This window comes from Aptenodytes patagonicus, chromosome 5, assembly GCF_965638725.1.
Source record: "Aptenodytes patagonicus chromosome 5, bAptPat1.pri.cur, whole genome shotgun sequence".
Taxonomy (NCBI): Eukaryota; Metazoa; Chordata; class Aves; order Sphenisciformes; family Spheniscidae; genus Aptenodytes; species Aptenodytes patagonicus.
Genome location: NC_134953.1, coordinates 26,703,682 through 26,718,292, shown reverse-complemented (window position 1 = coordinate 26,718,292; position 14,611 = coordinate 26,703,682). Strand labels below are relative to the sequence as shown.

General features: G+C 41.2%; 1 protein-coding gene across 1 annotated transcript in view; it reads right to left on the bottom strand.

Moving 5' to 3' along the window:
• Positions 1-14,611, bottom strand: part of GRK5 (G protein-coupled receptor kinase 5) — a 175,385-nt gene that overhangs the window by 45,837 nt on the left and 114,937 nt on the right. The window contains exon 4 of the mRNA XM_076339118.1: positions 11,724-11,801. Coding sequence (XP_076195233.1) covers positions 11,724-11,801 — 78 coding nt within the window. The remainder of the gene's footprint in view (positions 1-11,723; positions 11,802-14,611) is intronic.

The following is a 14,611-nucleotide window of genomic DNA, read 5'->3' as shown; positions in this document are numbered from 1 at the left end:
GTCTGAGCTACAGCCTGGGAAGTACTGACCATGCAGCTGGTGACCAACAGAGGGGAAGTGTGAAGGGGCTGATAGTGAGAAATGCAGAGGAAAGCAATGGAGGAGGAGATAGAGTGTCTTGGTGGTACTCTAATTTTGGGATGTCCGGGTTAGGCATGTTTCAACCTGGTGAGGGAAAGGTTCCCAGCACTGTCACAGCACACGCAGTTTCCTGACGCTTTTTGGTGTTATGCACAAAAATGTTGGAACATTCTTTTTTCTTGCCCTGTGTCTGATCTTGTCTGTTTGGTTTTAGCTGTATATGTAGTAAACAGCCAATTCTACATCAGGAGCAGCTGCAACACTTTAAGTAATCAACTTCTGCATTTTCTTTTTCTTTTTTTTTCCTACCACAAAGTCATCTGGGTCTGTATGAGGCAAACCAGTAAAGCACAAGGCTTCATAATTCCAGGATATTTGCTTTGAGATGACAGATGTAGGAATTGGCAGTGAGGTGGACGGGGAGCATGGAGAGCAGCTGTGTTATTAGTAGCAATTTTTCTATTACGACAGCATGTAGACATTATACCTGAGAATGGGGGCCTGTAATGCCAGGCGCTGCATACACATGTCATGAGAGCTAAAGCTTCCAAAGCAAACCAATCACACTAGCCCTGGGAGTGGGAACGGGAGCCAAAGACATGAAATACCTTGTCCAGGATTATAGAGTGGGTCAATGACAGAGAAAAAAATTGAACCCGATCCTGTTCTCTGATCAAATGGTATTTTCAGCACTGAGGGCAGGATCACTTGCTAGTAGCTAACTGATGAATATCAGCAGTGCCTATCAACTATGGGGTTTGTTTTGTAGCTGCAAGCTGATCTAGAGTCATGATGAATCTGTTTTCCCTCATATTCTACTAAACTATCAAAACATGTTGACACACAGAAAAATACAATGACTTAAGACAATAGAGCCCTCAGCAAACAGCTGAACATGTTCTTCTGCCTGGAGAGGTTGTACTAATCCATCACAAAAGGCAATGCTAACCACCTCAGTTCATTAACTCATTTACTGCAGTAGATCTGATGTAGCTTCAGGCTCACTTGCTTGCTCCAGACTTGCTGGGCTGCCTCTTGGGCCTTGGCAAGCCCACTGCCAGCAAAAGGATAAGCTTCTTCTCTAGGTTTCCAGCATCCTTCATCTTTGGTGCTAGGGTACAAGTTGTAGTCTTGAACTATGCCCTTCCTTGGAGAGACTCAGCAACCACTGAGGTTTCCTTTCTGACAAGTGCATAGAAAGTATATGAAGCATTTTTCATGTCTCTCCTGTTAATCGGCAACAGGATCTGTTATCTAGCTATACCTTGTTTTTCCTGTTCTCAGTAGACCTTTTTGTAGCTGCTGTCACTGAATGCTCCTTTCTAGAAACTACATTTCTGTTCCTGATGGTGGCAAACAATAAACTGCCATGCAAATGCTGTGAGTCAAAACATTTCCTACATAAAGATCTTCAATCCAAAGTGTGGTTTCCTTGGAATGTTAAATTATTTGATTCAGAGAAATTTGGGGGTGTAACCACAACATGAGTTTTGGAGCAACAAAGGAAGAGAAAAGATTGCCTAGATCAAGAAGGAGAAATTTCTTCCTGGCTCTTATAGGTGACCAGAGGAAATCTTAAACACTCAAAGCCCCATAGAAAGTAATTTTGAAATAACAAAATGTCCCATGAGACAAAATTTAGTTGCTTCATCAGCTTCTTTTGCAAGTCCAGTGAATCAGCTGCAGACTTTATACTCTTCAATTAAATAGAAACACTCACCGCAATCCCAACCAGCTATGGGGTTTTTGGTACAGCTTAGCTTAAGAACTTAAACTGGTCACCACGGAAGCTATGCTTTTGACTTCAATTAATGAGAAACTGGGCCTCACAAGAAGTCCTTGGCAAGATATTTTTCAGTATCTTTAAACCCTAGTCCTTCCCCACTCATACTGTTTTAATAATTCTTTGGAAAACTGCTTATAGAGACTTTACCAAAGAAACAAATTTTTCCTCTTTTCTGTAGACACATAGGTTTACTGGTGTAGGGGTGCTCATAAACTAGCCAGCTGAAATTGTTTTATATATACTTGCTTTAAAGCAGGGGAAGAGAAAGTATGTTTTACTTGTTGTTGCCTTTTTTCCACTTTAAAAGCATTTTGTACACAGATTAAAGGATGAAAACACAGATGAAATAACCAGTACCAGTAGCTGTCAGCAGGATGAGGGGGGTAGCTTATGAAACAGAATAGAAAAGAAGACTAATTAATACTAACCAGGATTTTCTAGCTACCCAAAAGTTAGGGTACTCACACAATCCTTGGAATCGTCATTAGTTCAAAAGGTAACCTCTTCTGTTAGCAACCCAACTGAATCATTTCTATAGTGCATTACTACAAGCAGCCAGATGTTTGATAAAGCATTTTGGGAAAAGAACAGTATTCTCACTGTTAGTGGCAACAAAGATGATGACAATTTTGAAAGCTTCTGTTCTCAAAAAGTTTTTTTTTCTCGTCACGTGTGCTTAATAGGTGTGGATAGCATCCAGTGTCCAGCCTCTTATCAGAACCTTTCTACCTTTTAATGTCGTCCCGCACTGATGGATAGCCTAAACATTAGCAAGCAACCTTATATTGCAATAGTCATAGCTTGGCTTCCTCTGGTAAACCAAATGTCATTTGTTCCATTAAAAAAAAACCCTAAATCTATAAACACTCATTTACAACCTCAACGTTATTGAATGGCTTTCTTGCAGGAAAACAAACAGATCCCGGCTTGAATTCACTCCTCTGAGACATAAGCCTGTAAACATGAGTAACTCTTCCCTTGCAAGCGACCCTCACACTGAAGTCCACGAGCTATTTGCTTTGCATGAAGGTAGCTCATGCATGAAGGCCTGATCCAGGCTGCACTCAAGTCAATGGCTGTAGTACTAGTACTATCAGTTGCAGTGGGGATTTTGCAGAATTTGCCTTTATCTTTTTTCCTTAGCAGGTCAAAATCCTGAGGAAACACTTGAATGAAGAAATGAAAATCCAAAAGAGAGTTCGGGAAGGCCTTGAAAAGGATTAGGAGGTGAATTAAATAAACATCAGGCAGGAACCAGTGGCCCACTCACAGAAAGACTGGAAATACACACGAAAGCAAACAAAATCACTACCTAGCACTGCTGGAAACAGGGCATTCCCTAATCACCTGTGTCACACGATCCATTAATGATCACATGGTAATAGCCATCAGCAAAGAACTGAGAGGGAAGACATTTATTGTAGGAGATGACACACTGTTTGCAGTGGCCTATTCTGCTCTTCCTCAGCTTTGCTTGTTGGACAAACAGCATCTGTGCCAGGATAATAAACTTCCTATACGCTTGATTTTTGACTCAGGTCAGAGTTTGGCTTGATTAAAAAATAATAAATTAACATACAAGCTGAGGCTTGGCATGCAGGTTGAGTGAGTTTTGTAAGTGTAGTTGCATTACTGGGAAAAAAAAATTAAACATGAATAATCTGAAGTGCCACATTTCCACAACTTAAACATTCTGGTTATTTTAAAATCCAATTGTAATAAAAAGATTTTTTTAAAAAAATCATTCTTATTGTCTTTTTTTTTTACACTTACCTAGTGATATTTTAATGAATTGAAATATATTTATTTTCTGTGAAATTTAAAACATTCCTTATGGTAATGCTGTGATTCCTGGTTCCAAGTTAAAATAACACACTCTAACATTATTGGCTTAGTGATTCTTCTAGTTGCATCATCCCAGCCAAAGGTGTCAGCCTCAGGCATCTCATCTGAATTTGCCTGGCCCACCCTTGTGAGGCTACTCAGCTGTTGAAGTCTCTAGATGTTTTTCCAGAATCCTAATTTCTTATTATGAGGGAATCAGATGAGAAATAAGGTATTTTTAACTTCCATTTTCATCATGTGCCTCTTCATTCTCTTCTTTGTTGGGATCAAGCATACAGTTGCCTGCTATTGTTACCGAGTTTAGCACAATGCATCCTGAGCTCAGAGAGACATTTGTTGACCCATTACACTTTTAGCTTCAGAAATCCAAAGCTGAACCAACCAGGAAAATTGCTGCAAGTCGCAGTGGGTGGATAGAAGGGCTGTGGAGGTCAGGTGTTCACAGGGCTCCTGTACCATCGAGAAATCGTGCACAGAAACCTGTGTGGATATGCCATGCAATGTAATTTAATGTATTCTGCATTACACCTGGCATGGAATTCACCTCATTGCACTTTAATCACCTAAAAACCGAGACACTCAAAGTCTCCCTGGGCTCCCTGTATAGTCAGTGGACAGAAAGAGGCACTTCATCTTTCCTATCCAGATGCCTCCCTGTGTTTGGACAACCAAGGCTGCAATGTGTGTGTTGGGAGTGTAAGAGGCTGGACTCACCAGAGGTCTATTTTAATATCATTCTGTGCAAATGCACGAAAGCCACCTCCTGCAGATTTCTGGATGTCTTGCAAGCCAGTGTTTCAGACAGCTGGAAAAGGCTGATTCCTTTTTTCCCATGTGGGCAAAATTTTCAGGCAGAAGAGGCTATTTCTGGGGAAGCTGAATGAACCTTAAAGGCTTAGAATTAACTTCCCTGGCCATTGGATAATCCATATGAACTAAGTGATGAGGGGTACGCAGAGGGGATAGGGAAAAGATGACCCCCTGAAAACGAGAGGAGGAAACCATAATGAGCATATTCATTAGCCAAGGGCAGACAAGTACATCCTTCCCGTTCTCAGATAATCCTGAGCAGACGGCTCTTTATTTGCACAGTGTCCTCACCCCCTTCGGATGCCCTGGCTAGTCTCCGAGAGGAGTCAGAGCAGCCTGGGGGGCCTGCCCTGCCTCAGCAGACAGATGTGAGCCAGGTTTACATGTGTGGTTGACATCAATTAGCTGAAGCAAGTTTCCATTTTCCAAAGGGTCAAGTCAGTTACTCCAGCAAACACAGGGAAGCTAGAAGGCTTTTGCCCACTGACCAAGTCATCCTAATGATTTTCCTGACCACAAACAACAAACAGTTAAGAAGCTTGTGAACTTGGGAGTATAACCTCTCCAAAACAACAAGGAAGGAAAAGCAGAGCTTCAACTAATAGCACTGCTGAGCATAAAACCAGTGTAGTTAATGACTCCAGCCCAAACCTTCAACCAGTCTGACCAAACGCCTTGCAAATGCAGCCCTCCGTAAGTCTAAAGGACAGGACACAGGACTGCACAAGGACCTATTCTGGGACCGCATCACTGGGACAGAGCAGACTCCATGTTGTTTCCATAGGCTCTCATGCAGTTTGGCACCACTGCAAGAGACAGAAATCCTCAGTAAGTGTTTAGTTAACTAACATTTATATTATAAACAGTGGGCAAAGGATGAGGAAATAGGACTTGAGCAAACCGTGAGAAAATGCCTTTTAGTCTGAGACCACAGCAAAGGGACTCCTAATCAAGGCAACACTGTGATTTTTCAGATTCCTCTGCCACACTATATTACAGCCTGGCCCCAGTGACAGAAGAATGCTTATTAAAATAAATTCTGATTAGAAAGCATTAATTTGAGTAACAAGGTTGCTGTTCTGCTGCTTAGATATTTTCCCAGAATTGAACTTTGGAAAGATGAGCTTATGCAGAAAGTACGCTGAGAAAGTACTTTCCTGGACTAAGACATAGTGATCAGCAGAGATATTGATCGTGCTGTCTCTGGAACAACAAGAATTATGCATTGATTTCTCTGGAGACTGGATTATGTATCGATTATGCTAGCTGCAAAGCAGAGGCTAAAGTAATGCTATAATCTCCGGCTAAAATGGTGCCTGTAGAGTAGTGAAGTCAATAGAAAGGGGAGATGAGAAATCCATTCAGTCAAAGGGTAAAGTCCCAGGGCAATTAATTAAATGGCAAAACTCTCCTTGGCTCAAGAAAGGCCAGGATTTCTACTTAAGTATTTAGCATCCTGAAAAGTTTCCTAATAGGAACCCAAAGGACACAGTGAATAACGCTTTGAGCAAGTAAATAATTCTAGCCCATCCTGAATCCATGTAACACACTGTGTTCAGACAGGCACTTCATTCATTGCTTACTTCAACTGGGTCATTAATGAAATGCATAGGGTTTAGAAAAATTTGAAAACTAGCTGTGGAGATAACTCCCGGACCAAGCCTTAAGGGACCATCCACTCTAGCCAGTGAAAAGCAATATTGTGTTGGCCTTTTATCAGCAACATAATAAGCTTACAGGGGGACGGAGATGACGTGCTCGATATAAGTGATATAAGCTGAATTTGTACGAGAAAGGTAACAATGTAGAAAACAGTCCCTGAAGGCTCACTTTTCAAAACACAAAGCCTCTGTCTCGTATTAAACTCTGCAGACTGCTTTACAGAAGCTTAATGTTTCTTTCTTTCAGAGCTTCCCTTACAGTGACATTCAGCTTTTGTTTTGGCCATTCCAAAAACTAATTATAACACGTTCCCTAGAAGGCATTTAGTAAAACTAAACAGTTAGAGGAAGACCTGCCCTTCCAGGATTCAGTCAGAATCATTAAAAAGTGATACATGAAACTTTCCTTATGGGACATGGAAGGCTTTAGTGATCAGCGAAGATGACTCACTCAGAAGCGCAAGTGCTGAAGTTTGCATTTATTTGGGTGGTGAAAATAAGAAGGGGGAAAGAAATCTCAAGGAGAGAGCAACCAAAGGCAAAGATCCTTGGCATCAAGATTAAAGCAACGTCATGCAAAAAGAAAAATAATCTTTGCCAAGGCACAGAGCTGAAAGAGGGTGTTTGTGAGCAGGAGCCTGGACTCAGCTGCATGGCTTTGTCCAGCAGAAGGGCTCATATATAATTTTAATTTCATCTCACCCATATTACATAGATGTTTTCTTCTCCATAAAGAACTGATTTGAGAGAAGAGCACATTTTAGCCAGTAGACAAGTAGAAGGCCAGGCACTGCTGATCAGCCAGTTTCCCTTTCATGGGACTTTTCCCTCCCTTCCTTATCCTATAATTGTTCATAAAAACAAAGACTTATTTTCATTTAGCAAAATACCCATTGCTAGCCTTAGGCTGGAGTAAGGAGGTTATTGCTGTGTCCAGCTAACCTTTTGCAGCAAAGAAAGAAATTGCAAGCATGGCCTTTATTCTGTGCATTTCCTGGAGGAAAGGAGACTGAACAGGAATTCAGATAAGAAAACTAATGCTGTTGCTGTTCTTCATATTCTGTGAAGTACATTAATGGGGATAACAATACACATTAGACATCCTATTCAGTAACATTTTTAGTACACAGCTGAGTCCAAATATAAACTATAATGGCATATGGAGACCATCTTAAGAGCCATTTCAAATCAATTTAGTTTTATATAGCGTCTCTCAAAGTATCTCAAGGTGATTTACAGTGAAGAAGAAAATAATGGGCTAGTGATTTAGTAGAGTAAGGCATGGCAGCTGTCAGGCAGGAAGGCAAAAATGCTGCATGGAGATGCAAAACTCTAATTTAAAAGCAGTACAAAGGTAAACATATCTCTTTGCTGTTCCAGTAAAAGAAGCAGCCAGGTAATAAAGCCAGGCTGGGTTCAGTTTAACTCAACTGTTCCACGAAGCACTGAGGGCTTTTCCATTTACAGACAGAACTGGAACTGAAAAATGAAACATTCCCACTCAACTGTTGAGATTAGGAAAAGCCAGGAAAGAAATATTTGTGACCAATTCATTTTAGCAGTTTTACCATCATATTTCACAACCTCAGAAATTTTAGACTTCCTGTGGGTTGGACTTTTGCCCTACAGGCTTATTAAGTCAAGAAGGCAGCTTTAAGTGCCTTTTTCATGGGAACTGTTAAAGCCTCTCTTGAAGAATCAAGACTCTAGTCAAGAAACCTTGATCTTGCCAGTGTGGAAACCATTGTGCTGCTCCTGTTAAGGAAAGGCAGCCTGCAGGTGGAGTTCCCTTCAGATCACAGTACTGAAGTGGCACATGCCTCGTTGGGTCTCTTCCTCTTAATGGTCAAGGTGGCACATGCCTCATTAGGTCTCTTCCTCTTAACGGACAAGGCCCTTTCACCAGTGCTCATCCCCACATAGCCCCTGAGGAGCAGCCAGCTCACAGTTGGACCTCCTCAGAGGTTAACAATTCTTCAGAGCATGTTTCAAGGGTGGGAGGTGTCTTCAGCTACAGGACACCTCTTCTGTGGATTTTCACTCTCCTGCTCACCACTCAAGTGAAGCTGCTAAGGAAGCTGTGAAAAAGCTTGTATTTTGGCATCCTTAGCGTGAAGATAACATGTCCCTCCCATCAAATAGTTCAGAATTGCCTGTTGGATATGAATGTTTCAACAAACTTGAGGCAAGAGAGAGGGAATACTAATGTCTTCCTAGGTAACAACCTGAGTACATAGAATCATAGAACAGCCCAGGTTGGAAGGGACCTCAAAAGATCACCTGGTCCAACCTTTTGTCGGAAAGGGAGCCTAGATGAGGTTATCTTGCACCCTGTCTAATCGCATCTTGAAAACCTCCAGTGATGGGGACTCTACCATGTCCCTGGGGAGGTTGTTCCTACATGCCACTTCTCCGAGAGGCTTAAACCATCCGTTTTCCCTTCCAGGTGCCAAGACGCATTCAGAATTTGTTATCGCTGTTGCTTGTAAGCCAGGGAGACAGTGGAAGCCTGACCCGCTCATGCCATTCCTGGCATCAGCCACAACAAAGGCTGCTAGATCTCTTCTCAACTTCCCCAGTGAGCACGTAGAGGCTCTTCAGGATGTTAAAGCTGTGAAGAGCCTGAATCATGATTACTTGAAAAAGTGCCCCCTCCCTCAACCATCTTGGCAAGTGCTGAGTTTGTTTAGCAGCTTCGGGGCTGATGCTGAATGTTCTCACACAGAGCTCTCCATACGGGAATCCAATGCTCCCACACGTTTGAGTCTGCTAACTGCACAGCGCGGTGTAGCACCATCTTGCAGACAGTGGCTGTGTGTGTCACATGAGGCTATAAGCACTGGTGTGATGTCTATTCATCTGAGGAAGTATTTTCTTTTCCTTTCTGCTGTGCAAGTAGTATATGTTTTATTAAATAAAGTGCATGTTCCCTATGCAAATGAATGCACTTTAGAATGATGATATACTGACACATTGTATGTTAAATATGTATGACATTTAAAAATCTAAGCAAGAGCTAAAAATCATTTATAAATATTAAAGAGCATGAAGTCTACTTTTTGTTTTCATTTTGCTTCTTATCATGCACTCGGGAAAAATATTCCTCATATTGTAAGACTGAATTATCTGTCCAAGAACTAAACCTATAATTTTATTCTATCAGTCAAGCTGTATGTCACACTATTTTTATATCAAGACAATCAGGTTCTCTGAAGCACAGACACACACCTACTTAAAAGAAGCGTTTCCCTGAAAGTAGAAGACTGGAATCAGCGGCAATTGGTATCTTTCAAGGGACTGATAACTAAATGGAGAAATGCATCTCCTAATGAAAAGGTTTCTTTGCTGTTCAGGATGATATTCCATTAGGACATTTGGGTCCAGATTCATTCCTCTTGACTGCAAGCATCTAACATGGCTTCAAATCATTGGCTTCTAATGGCTTAAAATCTGTCCTTTAGAGGTTCTTATTTCTCTTTCTTGACAAGAAAGGACAGTAGGCCGTCTGAACTCCTAACCTGAGTACCTTAGTTAGGTATCTAAAAAGAAATGAAATTAATTCAGGCCTTGCTCTATTTTTTAAGTATTTGGTGCGTGGGAGACCTGTTAGAGAATCTAGCATTCAACCCATTGCTATGGCACAGTCAACCTTGCCTCTACAAAGTATTTTCTGCTACACAGGGCTTAAACATCCCTCTGGGAAGAAGCAGAAGTTTCCTATTAAGAAAAAAAAGTGCAGCGAGACCAATGCAGACATTAAAGCACCATTACCAGGGAGGCAGTTTTAGATTACAAGTGACAGAGCACAACTTTGTGTTTCCTTCTGCCCAAAGACGTTAAGGTAACTTGCAAATACCAGAAAAGTTTCAGAACAGACTGTAAATATCTTGTGCCCATTTTATGTACTGAGAAACCAGGTGCACAGGTCAAATATGAAGTGCAGAGCATGGCAGAGAATGGAAACTCCAGCTCTGGAGTCCCAGTAATTTCCCTTCCTTGTAACACCACCATTTTTTCTTGATGAAGAAGCAACTGCTCTCAGATTGGTCTTCACTGCACATTCACTTACCTCACTATTCCATGTGCTTCTGCTGCGCTATGGGGCTGCTGGCAAATGGACAAGGATGGCAGGAGTGCCATGGGACAGCAGGGAAGGGATTTGGCGTCTGGAAACCTGCACCAAGACCATCTGAAATGAAGCAGTGCTATCCTTCTCTCACTTTACTAGCCCTGCTATCAGCAAAATGCCTTTCTCCATTTCCAGATGAGAACTAGAGCAGTGGGAAATATTTTCCCTCAGTATTTGTCCCTCGTTCCTCTGTTGACAGAAAATTTAAGAAGACAAATGGTCATTTCGGTGGATTAAAAAAGCAGTAGAACTTCATGCCCCTAATGAATGGGCAGCGGGAACTCATACTGGCAGTGCTAAATGGCTGCACATGAAACTAGCCAGGCTCAGTAAATGAAGCCAGATCCCAGAATCCAGTCTGAGATAACTGAAAGTATGCATTGAAATTTATTGTAAGAAAATGACTGACTGGAAAAAAAGGGGTCTGCTCTGCCCCTGCACCTCCAAAACATATTGTACCATTTAAAGGCTTTAGAAAGACATCTGCCAAAAATGCAATTAATTCTCCTGAAGGTCAAATGTAATTTCTCCTGTAAAACAGTTGAAGCAGCAATTGTACATCTTGATTACTCTTATGAAATCAACTTAGGAAGAATCCTAGGATTGTTCTTGTGTTTGAAGTTGGATGTTTGTTGCTTACTGGCAGTGACTTTTTTAACCTTTGTTGCAAAGGTTAAACATGTTCAGCAAATGATCGAAACCCCCTCAAAAAAGGGTTATCCCAGTGCAGCCTGTTCAAAGTTCCCGCAGAAGATTTGTAGTTCTGTTTGGAGTGCCACCCTGTGGACACAGCTGCTACCATGAGCTCCTCTCCTTCCAACAGCCATGAGATGCAACGCTGAGGAACCGACAACGGTGGAAACAAGAACGGGTGATAGCACCTCTCAGCTCCAAAACACTCTGTCCCATGTCAGTCTTGCATGTCCCTGGCTACCCTGGGGCAAATGGTGGTGGGGGAGGAGTGGGAATTTTTGTACCAAAATACAGTGTCTGTTACCAAAGACCATTTTGGCCCATGCTTTCTACACAACAGTATATGAAATGCCACCACCTCTTTTGAGCTGGATAGGAAATAATTGTGGCATCTGTTGATAACAGCTGAGGTCTCTTGCATTACACCACAGATGTAGAGATTTGCACACCGAGAAAAGACCAGAGAAGGAGGGGGCTTCTCTGCAGACCAGATGAATTAAGCCCCTGGTAAACTCAAGTTCATCCTTAGAAGTCAATTGCTGGATTGGATTATAATTTTTTTTCTCTCTGACTGTTTGTGTAAGTCTTGCAGGTTTGTTCACTGGAGATTGCCACCATAAATTTTAGGACTCTGGTTTACAAAGCCTGTAACAACCTTGTTTAGCAAAGGTGTGCCTTGCAGCATTCCTTCAGTAATGCCACTTTGGCTGCCCCTTACCTCTGGGGTGAGGTATTTCATCATGATTTCCTTTCCTTTCTCTCCCAGCTTTTCATCTGGAGCAATTTCATATTCTGCCTGGAACAGATATAAAAAAAAAAGTCAATATTTGCACTCCTATTTCACCATTATAACTTCATTTTGGATGTGGCCTTAATGGAACGCTCTGTCTGAAAAATCTGAAGGATAAATACCATTTTCTGATGGAAGTAAAACCTATACACACAATCCTATTAAAAACCTTCCACTATATTTTGACCAAACCCTAGCGGTGCATTTTCTGAGACGATGTCTCTTAATTAACACCAATAAAATGTAATTCATTTATATTTTATAGCCTTGCCAAGCCAGCTTTCAGAAAGCATTCAGTGACTAGAAACGGCAACTTTACTTGGTTTTGCTCAAAGGGAAGATGGACACAAAAGGTGTCTTTTGACTTTTGAGTAGCAGAGAAAGTGAATGTTTGTTAATTCTTGCCACAGTGGTATTTCAAGCACCATGTGAACTCCTTCAGTAGACTGTCTTTTTGGTCAAATGTGTCCTTCCTATTTATTTACGCCTTCCCCTTGGTCTAACACTTCCCCTTGGTCTAACACTCCCTCTGCAAAGCAGAGCGATTTGCCCATCACTTTTAGTGATCCTTGACTCAGTCCCTCCAGAAGGCAGATCTAAGAGCTAATTTCTTAGGCAGATTTCTTAGCACCAAGATAAAACAAGAGAGACCATTTAGAGGAATAGACACTATAGGCAAAATTCTCCTTGACTTCCCCGGTGCATTAAAAAAGAGAGCACCACATTCCCCCCAACAAAGTTTACCTACATTTTAAAATTCTGACTATTCTACGTATTGTAGCATTACTGACTTTTGATGAGTTGCAGGACAACTTTTACATAAGAATCAAAGGAAGCATTACTTGTGCACCACGAAGACATTAATCCATGGAATTTTGGATCCATGGCAGGCATTCGAAGGAAACACGCACTGCGTGGGACTCAGCAGCTAAATGACAACGACAAGTTCTTAGAGACATTCCCACTTGGCACTGCCCAGGATACAAAGCTGTAGCCTTAGGATCAAAATATTTTCCAGAAAAAAAAAAAAAAGAAGACAGTCTAACAGCTTTCGTGACTGCTCGTATTAGAAAAAGGATCCCAGAAAGTCCTGCCAAACCAATTAAGTAATCTGGTCCAATACAAGCTGTCTGAGATGATAAATGAGGAGGAAGTTAAAAGAAAAAAAAAAAAGGTAAGTCAGACTGAACTGGCAAACACTTGGAAGAACAAATTTCAGAACTATTGCCCACTGGAAGACGTATGTACTACTCTGAGCTTGACGCAATGAATCCGAAGGCAGGCTGTAATGGATACCCTAGCTAAGCAGACCTAGGAATGACATGAAAACCACAATGTAGTAATAATGCTATTACCCATCTATCTGGCCAGTGCTGATTTAGCTATTGCAGCTTAAGTCTGAAGCTACATATTTATACATATACATAGCAGGTTGCCTGAACAATCTAGAACAACGATCTGATTTGGTTTGGCAAATGACAATGACCGCAAATAACAGAGAAACCTGTACTGCTGATGAAAAATACACCGAAAGCTAAAATCCACAAGTGCAGTACTTCTCTTTGAGTGACCATTTTGGGGATGAACTGATTACGTTCTCATAAAACTTAATACAAGGGTTTAAAAAAATCTCTCATCCAATTTCCTGTCCTTTTAGATGGTATCGGAGTATAGGTCATTTCAGCTCTTAAAGCACAGACACTCTCGAATGTTTACAGCATCTTAACAGCATTTTTCTCCATGATTCCTTGCTAGAGGATAAAGCAATGGCAAGATTAACAGAAGGAACAATTTTTTAAAAGGTCAAAGTTGCATCTTATTTGGACCTTACAGTTTATGGTTAGGTTCACAGACAAACTAGGTATTTTTCATATAAAAGAAAACAGAAACAATATATTTTAATAAAAGAAAATAATTGTACTTAAGTGTAACTGTCTGTGCAGAAGACTGCAAAGAAAGGAGAACTCCTTGGCATTGCCTCGGCATGGAAGCATCCAGGAGATCTTCTGAGCCTTCCATTCAATGCTATTTACAATTTATCCAATAATGACCATTTCTTTCTCCTTCATTTGCTTTTAGACTCTGGATCCTCATGAAATATTGGCTCCCTAGTAAATAAACCTGATTCAAAGTCATCATCTGCCATTTGAAGTGCATCAGGGAGATGTCAAAAAATCTGATGTCCTTTTTGCCACAGGTACCCTATTACATTTACATCCCATCTGAATTGTACAACAGGAAGCAAATCAGGACAGACCAGAAGAAGACAGACGTTTAGCAGGAATTGGATCAGTGTTCTGAAATGCAATTCCTGATGGGATCCAACATATGCAGAGCTAAATGCACACACACACACATATACACAGAGTATCTAATTCTGTCTCAAGATAGTTGGGAAGGAATAAAAGGAAAGTTTAATTATACTTGCATTTGACATCTCAGAAAATGCGACACTGTGGTGGTGAAGGTAGGAAGTGACAGACAAGTGAGGATGTGAGAAGGAACCATAAGCTCCAACTGTGAACAATGTTGATTTCACTGTAGCTCAAGTACTAGAAGCCCGTTTCATTTTGTTTCTAAGTTCATTATTATTTCTCCCTTCAGTGCCACTTTCGAGCTATTCGGCAACAGATACTGGTACATTTTCAGCCACGGACTGTTATTACAGGAAGAATTGCCCATGTAGACAGACAGAGTGACTTCCCCATGCTCACTCTGCCGCATGCCTGGGAAGCATACCAAGGTCCTCAACTTAATCTTGTGCTTAAATCACAAGATACATCCCCTTCTTCCACAATACTCAAAAGTACGGCTAC